Raw genomic sequence first — 12,593 nt, 5'->3', positions numbered from 1 at the left:
ATAATTTATTTGATAGTTAATCTATTGAAATTTGCATAAGATTTGTAATACTGCAGTAGGATAGTGGCACCATTCTTTATTACATTATAATACCACAATAACAATTACACTATTACAATAACAATTCAATTATTATACTATTTAAAAAAAAAAATCAACCCATCGTTGTGTTGAACCAAAGAGTTGAATAAAATAAATCGTCGAAATACCTATATAATTTTTTTAGAAATTAAGAATTGTTTCAAGATGTTTTTTAGAATGATGCTTGCTATTTTTTTTTTTTTTAAATGATGATAAAATTTGATTATTTTTTTCCTAATTTGCTCACTCAAACATGAGAGTAATTGTCAGCAGTACAGGACTCTCACATATCCAGTACCCACATAACCAGATTACGCTGTACTTATATGATTTCATTCATAGGATAATGACCTATCCTCCCCCCCCCTAGGTATGCAGATCACACGTTATGAAACAAAACACAAATGCTGCATGTCATGTTTACAGATCAAGTTCCAGTCATGTTTCGACACAAATATCACGCGAGGGAAGTCTGATCGGCCAGTTCCAATTCCAAAAAACTTCCCAAGCGATGATATTCGTTAGTAAATATAAGAAGCGTAATTACGAACATTTGATAAGGCGGACATTAATATATCGACCTTTGACACCATTCTGTTTTCTGCTCTTACACAACACATTGACGTCATCGCTGCCACGTTGGCCCAGCAGTGGAGGACTCATATCCTACTCTTCGAATGTCCATCCTGATCCTGGAAGACCCCTCGGTAGCCGAAGGGAGAGGACATGACAACAACAGCGGCAGATTACAGAGGCCATATAACGATAAATATAACATACGATAGGACAATCTTGCATCGAGTATCACCGCAGATATTAAGCTATCAGAAGATAATGTGCCTATGTTGGGAAGATATCCAATCTTGAAATTCTCTCGTGACTCAGGCACGGGATGGATTTCTATATTTACATCTGGCTCGGGCAAACTTTCACAACCCCCGTTTACCAAACATGAAGAACTTTTTTTTTGCATTATGCGAATCGAAGTACTCCCATAGGAATTATTGTGATTTTTAGATAATTCGATTTTTATGATATGAAGGGATTCTTTTCTTGTATCGAAAACATCCCTACCCACAAAAAAAATATAAAAAAACATATTTACATATTATATATATTTATAAATATATGTATTGGTATTGGTATTGGACCTAACACGCACTGCTGTCACGTCCCTTAATACATAAGTAAGTGATCACCGTGTTTTTTAAAATATAAAAAAGACGGTCGGGGATGCAGACAAAAGGAAAAATATATAGTTAACAACTAATTATTTGCCCACGTTTCACCCCACTTTAAAGAGCTTCATCAAGACTGTTCCAGTTGAAAGTTATCGAAAAGGTGTTCCGAATTGTATTTACTTCAATCGAATTATATTGTAAATTATGTTAACATATAATTTATTTATATCTGAGTGAGTGAAAATAAATGTATGTGCTAGGCTCAAAACCCTGAAAACCATCTATCATTAAAAACTTCTTCAACGTAAATATTAAATCTATACAAAGTAATTTAAATAAATAATATTGGAAGAAGATAGTTGACCGTATGATGTAGATTGGAGAAAGATAGTCCGGCTGGCGGTATAATAAAGGTATCAAAATAGTAACAAAAAACTGTTTATTGTTAACAAACGTTTCGTCCCACTTTGCAAGGCTTCGTCGGGGCTGATAAGAATGAAGTTACTCGGACTATCTTCCTCCAATAATATAATAATGGATTAAGTAATCATCCAACTTCGAAGTCATCAAAACTGAAAAAAAAATAAGATCACATTAAAGCAGGGATAATCTTTATTTCGGTATTCTTTATGGTTATGTTAAAGTGAGATGTACTAACTCTAGTCTGTATCAATTTGATTTAGCTATAAGTTTTACCCCCATAATACTTCTATAACTGAAACATAAACCGATAAGTTATTAACTGTTGTTTGAAAACTCAAGGTAATAAACTAACTAATTTTATCCTATATATTTTTTCGTAATTTAAAACCATTAATGAAAAAATTAGATCGCTTTTCATTTAAAAAATGGGGTGTGGAGGGAAAGGAATAACATCTCAGGGACATATGATGAATGATACACCGCCCTTTTGGGTATAACGAATGAATCAATCTGGGTGGAGCTATTATAGGCAAGAGAGTAACAGCTTCTCCTTAGCAACATAGAACACAAGTAGCACTGGTTCAATTTCGGCTTGGAAGGGTTGACTTTAATTTTGAGGTGGTCTCACGGAATGCATCGACCTTCCCTATCCGGTTATTAAGGGATGGTAACATATAGGATAATCTCAGTATGTTAGATACGATCAGGAAGGCAGTATTATGGTGCGTTAGGGATTGGAGACTAAATTGGTCTAGGAATAAAAATAATACTGGAATACTATTTAATAATACATCTCCTAGCTATAATATAGCTCCTAATAATATATCAGAGATTATGCTTCCATATTTCTGTTCATAATTTTATAAAAAAAAAAAAAACACCCACTTTAATTATGTACGAGCAATTCTGAAACCGGTTTATTCCAAATCGTTCCTGCTACACGCATATAACTTATTGTGTGTAGTGATTATAATATCTTCAGAAACAAAATAGAGGGTGAGAAATATATCTATAATTTAATATTGAATGTTCATAAAAAAATATATCTAACGCTTCAAACTGGTCTTTATTGGTCGGTTGATTTATATGTAGTTGATTTATAGATCAACGATGCGGAAAAGAATAAGCAAAGAAAATAACTAATCACATTTGATAAATATATTGTGTCTAATATTAAACACTAATTATAATGGACGTTGTGGTGTTCAAAGGTTTTGTGCTGACCAAAATATAGTATTCACTAAGTTCAAGCAAGAAATATAGAAAGAGAAAACCAGTTTTAAGAAACTAATAATTTTCTAGTGAGTACAAAACGGCTTATTAAGCTCAGCTTTTATTCTCCTAAATATCGGAAAGAATAGGATAACACATCCCACTTCAACAATAAAATCAACCAAATAGAGCGTAAACATTTTTTATAAATGTATATTTAAAAAAAGTAATATTCACTGAAGGAATAAAATTACTTAAATCGACTCAGCCGAATTCACAATTATATATTTACAGTGAGTGTCAAAAATATATGGAATTTATTGAGACTTCTATTTTTAATAATTTCTCTGTTTCGTATTTTTGAGAAGTTGTTAAACATTTTTGAATGTTACGAGGATGCTAATCCTCGATATATATATATCGAAGATATTGTAATGATACTATCATGAAAATGAAAGATGCACAAAAGTATCTAGAAACACAAAATTAAATTCATAAATAAAATAAAAACTTAATTTAATTATTTTAGCAATAATATATCAATACTCTCCTTTTGAATATTTTCTTTTTAAGTTAGCATTTTCTGGTAAATAAAAAAAATATTCGAAGCCGTTTCTCTAAAGGTTTTTTGTTTTACTTTCATGTTATATTTTTTTAACTTTCTAATTGTTTGTTTTATTAGGTCTATGAATGTCGTTATTAACTTTAATTTTCTGTTTTATTAAGAATTATTATTTTTATCTATTTATGTTACCTTAATTTTTTTTTTAGTTATATATGGTTAGGGGTGTCTTTTGTACGAGACTATAAACTCCATAATCAAATGTTAAAAAAAAAAAATTAAACTGTTACATCAATCATGGTCAGACCCAGGTCCAGTTTCAATATCGTTCCCGAACTTGTGAAGACATCATTGAAGCATAAAATAATATTTAGGAAACATGAAAATGTAAACAGATGACACAAATGAACTATTATGGGATTATGACCTCTGAGTACTTTTGACATATATTTTGACTCTTTTATTAAAAACGTGTAAAATACAATTTTTTTTGTAATTTTTTCTTTTTTTTTTGTGTGTAGTATTCTCAAGATAAAAAATTAGTATCAAACCCGAAAAAATAAGTAAAACATAAAAGTCTGGATATATTCCAAATATTTTTTAAAATTCCACAATACGTATACCGTAATACAACCCTAACAAAGTAAATATTTATGATTGATATATTGTAAATTTTAAATATATTTTAGTAACCTGTATTCAGAAATTCATTTTTAAAATAAAGCTATTTGGCCCATTCGAAGCAGACAACGGAGACATTTCGCTGAGGAAAGATACAAAAATGCTTCTTGGAAAAAGCCAGGGTTATCAGGCCTTCGCAGAGCAGTGTGTACATTATAGTGAATTTATCTCTTAACAATTCTCCAGCATATGGGTCTGCTCTGGAACAAAAGGTTCCGAAATGGGTGCTCGATAGGGCAAAGAGGAAGATTAGTTATGAATTTCAATTATTACAATATATTTCCATGAATATGAATTCTTAAGAACAAAATCTTACTATATACTTCTTGAATATCCTCTCGAAAAGAGAAAAATAAAAAAAATTGTTAATTCTGTTGTCCTATATTTTTTTTGTTGAAACATTTTTTTTTTAAGTCAAAATAATATGTGTATTATATTAAATAAATTATCGAATTAAAAGTATTAGATTATTATTTTTTTTTTTACTAATTTTCACTAAGCTACTCATTTAAGGAAAATATTTTACTTAGATTAAAGTTGAAAAGTCGATTTTATCAAGTGGCCGTCACACCTCATTTTCAACTGATCATCATTGTCGCATTGACACCTACTTAAATATAATTTCAGTTTCTTACGACTTTACACTTTTTAACACTTTATAGGCACAGTTCTTCTAATAATAATGGTGTATAAAATGAATATTGTGAAAAAAATGGATATAATTGCATTTAAGATCCCTCGTTTCATAGTTTAGGACTCCTACTTTAGTAATGCAGAACTCTTGTATCAAATTTATATTCCATAGAAAATTCGAGTTGGCTACTTTATGTTGGTTGTGCTTTATAAGTATAATAATATAAATAGTCGAGGGTATCATTGACAAATGAACTTCATGTAATTGTGGTTTTAAGTTCGGCTGTAGAATTCGAAATCCAGATTTGTTAAGATATATAATATTTAATTATCACATTATACTAACATACTTTAACACTCTCTTATAAGCTCTGGTGGAGAACACCTTCCATTTGAATATGAGAAAATTTAACTTTATGATTTTTTTATTCATATTTTCACAGTTTTGCCACTACTTAAAGTTTAAAAACTAAACAACGCGTAAAAAAAAAAAATAATGCCTTCCAAATTTATATACATCATACATCAGGCTGATTTCAAATATAAAGCGCTCTTTAAATATTGCTCGAGTTAACTATATTAAATCTACTCTACTCGTTTTAAGTATGGGGGGTTTTAGTGGGGCGAGTCCGCATGGGTAGCATTGCTTTTTTTGTGTTATAATCTCCTCCTGTGGGATGGGAACATTATCGAATGTTTACAGTATTTTTACAAGAATGATTTCTTTCTCTCGGGTCTTCAGTTTTAATCTTTATGTATTTATGATTATCAAGATTGACTATTTTTTTCTTTAAATACATAAAATATTAATTTCATTTTAAATCAACTATTAATGAGCTTTAATATGAGCGCAATACTTCGAAAAATGTAATTCTTTACCTAGCACAGATGATTTTATTGTAATCAATTAAATCGTAAACAAAGGAATGGGTGAATCAGGTGTAATTGTTTTGTTACGTAAAGTGCCGTAAGAATGAAACTGATGGTATGATATTAGTGCACTTTTACATACAATAAAATTAGTCTGCAGAACATTTTCGATGAAGGTCATTTTCTTTTATATAGAAATATTATTTTTTGAATTCACTTGTATTATATTAGATATACATCAATGATCGGAATTTCCATTGTTTTAGACAAACATCCGTTTGATTGCTTGCTTTGTCTTATTTTTAGTATTTATTTTCTTTCTTCCTTTTTAATAATCGAATATATTGTATTCTGTATATGCATTGATTAAAGTAGGACAACTTTTTTTTTACAACGATTTTTTTCCATTTTCTCTAAAATGATTTTGATTAAACTCGGCATGTCAATGTACAATTAAATGGCCATTAATATCATCTAGTTCTTATCATAATTCGTACCATTAGTTTTGTTTATTAAAAAAAAATAAACAGTTCTCATCGTTAAAAATAATAAACAATGGATAAATAAAAAAATGCTAAAAAAAATGTATGAATAAATAAAGGAAATATAGAGACCTTACGATCTCCCTTAAATAGGAAGCATCATATAAAAAAAATATATATATAAAAACTTTTTGTTCATAATTTTCGCCTTCTCTGGTCTTAAGATCATAAAGATAACTTTAACATGAACCAATTTTAAGTGCGATGTATGCAGGTATATTGGGGTATAATGTTCTGTTAATGTAAAATGTATTACCATGTTAAATGTTATAAGTATAGTTTGAGCACTACTATTTAAAGTAGTGTTAAATGCATTAGAGCTCCAAGCGGATTTTCTGAGCTTTTGTAGCCTTTACTTCCAAAACTTCAAGTGATTGCTTACTTCTAAGTTTAGATTATTAATTTATTAATAACATGCCTAAATTGAGTGAAAAATAGAAGTTGTGTAAAAGGTTGGCTACTAAGTATCTTGTTGATCTTCAACTTGTGAGGAAAAGAATCAAGGTGAGCTAATTGACAGCTGTTACATTATTATTATCATCCATTGCTTTATTAGTTATAAAAAAATCAAAAGCAATACTAACACAATCAAAACACAAGCTGAGCAATCCTATACTTATAACATTTAACATGGCAAAACATTTTACATTTAACACAGTATCATGAATACCCCTATTATATTTTATATTGTTTTAATATGGTAAAAGAAGGAAATATTTTTCCATTTAACATGAGTTTTTCAATTACACGCTTTAACATGTTAAACTAAAGATCATGTTATAGGTATAGTCATCTATTATATATCATGTTATAGTCAACTATTATAGGTAGAGTTTGAGGTCTCAGCATGGAACCCTCAGGTTCATTAGACCTAGTTATAGGTCTATTGCTTAATGTATAGTACTGCTTATCCATGATGCAATGTTTTTTTTTAAATAAATAGGTTTTATAAAGATGACAAATCATTCCTTTTTATATATTTGAGGGTATCTCACACTGTCAATTATGCCACTAGAGCTGCCAATTGAGACAGAAAATATTATAGGCTGTTTTGAAGGTTCGACAGAAGCCATTACTGATGAGAACCACTTCTAACTAATTGGGACTCCTTAATTACCAAGGGTCTAACCAAGGTCAAATACTAACTAGACAAAAATACTGAAAAATATCTGAGTGACCCCTCACCCTAGCTATCTCCTCTCAGATAAGAAGGATCAGATCTCAACCCCGGGAGAGGAGGGTGGGAGGAATCCGAAAAGGCTAGTAAGTTTCCACGGTCTGAGCTGGGAATGTCAAAACGTTTCAAGGGAGGATGTCAGAAAACGCAATTGTCGAACAAAAAGGTAATCTATGTTATGTTCATGTTTACGTCATAGGGTCACATGCTCATGGATACGTCGTGTCCTTTAGCTCGTATCGCAAGTGATATTAGTTCAGATATATTCCTGATAGATAAGACATATAGACATATGATTATACTTCAACAGCATCATCTGAAAACGAAATAATTATTCCAACCTAGTATTTATAGTCCACAATGCAATATTACCATATCTCAAAACCAAAATGCATTATCAAGTAAATGAGATTTCAAATTTAAAAAAGTCCATTTTCAGTGTTAATTTTTTTTTTAATTAATCTATTTTTGTACTGGATTATCAGAGATAAAATAATTCTTTCATAAATGTTTTATCCAAAAAAAAAATCTATTTACATCCTGATTATATAGTGCTAAAATAATTAAAACCTCCTAAACTTTCAATAAAATACTTGGCTGGTTTTGGTATATAATGTCTCAAGTAATATTTTTAATTCCAGATTCTTGATTATATTAAATTATAAAGAAATGTAACTGAAATCATGGCGAACCAGCTTAAAAATTTAGTTCTCATATAAAGTGAATATTAATTTGTTTCATATTTCATATTATATTTTTCCCCACCTCTAGATCACAATAAAAACCATAGTTTTTGATTTATATATTTAAGATTTTTAGAATATACACAGACCCAACACCAATCTTCAGCATCTACAAATTTAAAGAAATATTGAACGACTGTAGATGCTGAAGATGATTGTGACGATGATGATGATGACATTGGATCCTTTAAACGTAAAATATATAAATGAAAAACTATTGCGATTTTATTATGACCTGTCAGGATATTAAAAAAAAATTATAAATTTATAAATCGTATAAAAAATTATTTTCTTAAAAGTCAGAACTATGAATTTGGTTAATAATGCACTATTATTATAATAAAAATGTATATACAAATTATGTTGATATAATATTTACATTGATTAATTTTTATTACGAATAAGTATACTTGAAATTAATATATCTTGGAGTATTAGAATATGGAAGATATGTAAAATAATTTTGAATTTGATAGAAAAGAATAATGAATTCATCTCTGATCATTAACATTAAATTGTGGAACAAATCGGATTGTGTAACGAAAATATTGCAAAAAACTCTTAACATAAAAATTAACAGGATTGGGTTTAACGATTTTATTTTTTTTTTTATTAATATATTTTTTTGTTGAATTTATTTTAAATATAAAAACAACATATAAAATATTGTTTAGGGGGCTTTATTCATATCATAACAAGCTATCAACCCTATAGAATACACATTAATTTTAATTGCTACAAATGTGAAAAATTAAATGTGTCTGAATCACGTCCAACTTGGATTCTCAAAATAGGATCAATAAAAATATTTGTACAAAATTATAAATAGCTCATGATATATTTTAAAATAAATATGACATTAATAACAAAAAATAAAATATGGAAATGTAAAAAAAAAAATAATTTTTTTAATTTTTTTTACAATAAATAATTTAATACTACGTCCTATATAATTCATTACTTGATTATTTACTATTGTATAATTTATAATTACTTTACTACTCAATTTATAATTACTCTTGTATAATAATTACTTTAAACTTTTTTAAAATATTTTGAAAAGAGGTACAGAGCTAGTTAAAAATTTATAAATTTTAAGCTTTGTTTAATAGTTTTTCAAATAAGTTTTATTTAATGTGTCGACGCTCAAGATGAAATGTTATAAATCATTTTTTCATGTTTATATTATTATAACATTAGCTTTATGTTACGGTACGGTGGGAGATTCAGTGTAATGACTGACGCTATGATTTAACACAAATTATGGAATTAGAATTTTATTATTAGTCAGGAATTAAAAAAAAAATATATATATATTATAAAATATTGGATCTTCAACGGAGATGTTATTAATAAAATATATATTTTTATACAGAATAAAATTCTAAAAATAGCTAAGTTCTGTCAAACCGATACGTCTATATCAATGCCTCCCGCTCAAATAATCTCAAAGATCTGGTTCGTTATCAGTCGAGTTCATTCATTCCGCTACTAGATGGCACCACCGTCTAAATTAAAATTTCATTTTAGGCTCATGCAATTTAATAAATAAATATAAATGAACGCCTATAGGTTAACACACCTCTTTTTGATAAATTAAAAATATGTACATAATTATCATTCCAGATTTCCGGGAATGTTTATGACGCCTAAAATAGATGATTCCTAATGTTGATAAAATATCTGATATAAATAATCATAATAAATTAAATTGAAAAAAAAAATGATGTTTTAGCGTTATTCTTTGTTTGTTATGTTTTTTACAATTATATATATATATTATAATTGTAAATTATATACATTTACTCTCTTTAGAACTAAAAAAGTTATTAATAAAGTTAAACTTATTATCAATTAAAATTTTTTAATCATATAAATTTAATGATTATCATATTTTAATATTATATTTTGATTGAATCAATGACAAAAAAATGCCCATAGAAGAAGTTACAATAATTGAATATTTTTAATTCACGGTGGTATTTCTATTTTTTTTTTTTTTTGTATTGGAATATTTATATGAATATATATAAATTCATATATGCTTCAATATAATGCATTCAAATTAGACACCTTACTCTAATACTAAAAAAATTAAGAAGTGACCTACCCTATATTGTTGCAGTGCCACCAGGGCCCTGTTTCATAATGAAAGCTAATAGAATTAGTTCATAGTACAAGTGTAGAAACTAGTGTGGTAATAATACTAATACTTATTTTTTTATGGTAGGGATAACTATTAGTGATATTACAGAAATTAAAAAATATTAAAGCACATGTTACTATTGTACAAGTCTGTGTAATTGAATTGAGATAAATCTACAAGACTAATAATATTAGTTTGTACTTTATTATGAAACAGGGCCCAGAACATTACACGTCCTTAAAAGTACCACGAAATTGTGAGCATATTGGGGAGAACAGGAAGGGATGTAAAACGTATAATTAATTAATTAATTATCCACTTTTTCAATCGTATTCAATTATTATTTTTAATAATATATATTTTATTTACTTTTTTTATCTAAGAATAATTTACTCGTTTTTTATAAATATTTCAAAGGTAAAATAAGACTGGACTAAATTCTAAGTTTTTAGGGGGGTATCTTGGGAAGTATAATTATTTCTGGATTTATTGTGATGTTTACACACTCGCCGATTTCCAATATTATCTAACTCGATTTACTTTTTATGATTTTTTTTTTTATAAAAGACTGATTTACTCGTTTTAATAAATGTTTCAAGGATAAGACCGGACCCATTTTCACGTTTTAGTTGACGGGTATACTAGGAAATGATGTTTTATAAATTGGTGTATAAAAAAATTGCTGTTTTATCAAGAAACAAAAATAAGTACTTAAAGCATATCAATGTTTAATAGGTTACTCTCTTTAATTAGCCACCAAATATTAATATTGGTTTGTAATAAGGTTGTTTCAAAATTTGATCCGTTCAATAAAGAATAAGTTCATCAGTTGCATTTGAACAAGATTAAGATTTCTTTAAAAAATACTGGTAATATTAAGAAGTAAGGGGAAAAAATATAGCCCCAGCTAGACAACACGTAAAATATTCAAACTGAAGGTGAAGGTGTCCTTGAAAATTAAATAGCGCACGTTGAGTTTATAGACAGTTGATATTAATTTATTCATTACCATATCGGCCTGGTTGGCCTTAGATGGTTACTATAATAGATTTATTTTATATTTAATAATTGGTTATGGGGGGGGATAGTCTCGTGCAAAAGACACCCTTACTATTTTACCAACTATTTACAACGCTATAAATATGGAATATTTTTGAGTAATAAAAATTAATTATAAAAAAAAAATAAGGATCGAAATTGGGGCTGTCTGTAGCTCAGGTGGGTGAGGTGCAGGTCTTTGCCACCTGGGAACATTAGCGGCGCCGTTTCGAATCTGTCCAGGGTGACTTTTTTCATGTGGTGGTCCCAAGAAATGATAAACTTGACACCCCACTATGGTTAAAATAGGTTGGTCACCTATAGATAAGCTCACGTATGTCCGAAATGATTAGAAAAGGGGTCTTTAAAAAAAAAAAAAAGTAATTGGAGAGATTCCTAGGCTTCAGTCACATCCACCATAAAGTACAGAACTCGCTCCATCACATCGCTGTTTTTCTTAAATAGTCGCTGTTTGTTGCAAAAGATTTTTTATTAATGTTTATAAAAATTCTTAGTTTCCAGGTAATTAAATATTTCAGTGGTGTTTATCGAGATATATAAAGGCTAATTTCGATGACTATGTTGGCAGGTATGCAGCTGGGGGACTGGCGAGGAGACGAGGAGGAGGTGCAAGTGAAGGAGGAGGAGGCCAGAGCCCAGGAGGACAACGCGGCGGCCTCCCGCATCGTGGCCACTCCCTCCCCGGTCCAGCACCACCACCACTACGTCCAGTATGAGCCTGTACAGGACCCGGCCTCTGTTGGTCAGTATAGATATATAACTACCATACACTAGTGGCGCGGCATCTCGTATTGGGAGGGGGCGTAATGTGACGATGAGGCGTATTTATTTTGGTCGAATGGCCCAACTTATGGGAATAAAAAAGAAAAACTCTTTACCAAAGAGTAAATGAACTAAACTATTTTCATCTATGAGCAGCTAAAAAAATAAACATTTACTAACTTTATCATAGAGAAATCTGCGCGAAATTTTGGATTTTGATCCTCCGCCCCCCTAATAAATAATTCCTGCAACTTAAGAGCTGGTCGCATCGTCACAGTTTAAACTAGGATTTCTTAAATCTCGGTAAACTTTACCGGGCAATGATAAGGCTACCAACGATTTAGAGCAAATCTGCGTAAAAGGAGGTAACCATACAATGAAACTTCCATAGTTCCAAGTGGATCTGTTATCTAGCGTAGGTGGATTGTATTATTCCGTTTATTTCTAAATTTAATCATATGAATTTGATCGAGATAGACGATGACGAGTTCAAAGATTAATAGTGGTCGGAGAAAGAATTT

General features: G+C 29.3%; 1 protein-coding gene and 1 long non-coding RNA gene across 6 annotated transcripts in view; one reads left to right on the top strand and one right to left on the bottom strand.

The window, feature by feature from the left end:
• The window catches only part of LOC106679432 (uncharacterized), a 205,510-nt gene that overhangs the window by 78,133 nt on the left and 114,784 nt on the right, over positions 1 to 12,593 (bottom strand). The window lies entirely within an intron of this gene.
• The window catches only part of LOC106679431 (transcription factor GATA-4), a 144,789-nt gene that overhangs the window by 52,763 nt on the left and 79,433 nt on the right, over positions 1 to 12,593 (top strand). For 2 of the 3 annotated variants that reach the window (XM_067053389.1, XM_067053387.1), the window contains exon 2: positions 11,879 to 12,052. In XM_067053389.1, coding sequence (XP_066909490.1) covers positions 11,879 to 12,052 — 174 coding nt within the window. Of the gene's footprint in view, positions 1 to 7,427; positions 7,529 to 11,878; positions 12,053 to 12,593 lie in introns of those variants that run through there. The other variant, XM_067053388.1, reaches the window with a different exon arrangement.

The sequence above is a fragment of the Halyomorpha halys genome, unplaced genomic scaffold (assembly GCF_000696795.3).
Source record: "Halyomorpha halys isolate HHAL.00 unplaced genomic scaffold, Hhal_1.1 Scaffold202.1, whole genome shotgun sequence".
In the NCBI taxonomy this organism is placed as follows: domain Eukaryota; kingdom Metazoa; phylum Arthropoda; class Insecta; order Hemiptera; family Pentatomidae; genus Halyomorpha; species Halyomorpha halys.
The sequence above is the reverse complement of the archived record's forward strand: the minus strand, read 5'-3'. Positions and strand labels throughout refer to the sequence as shown.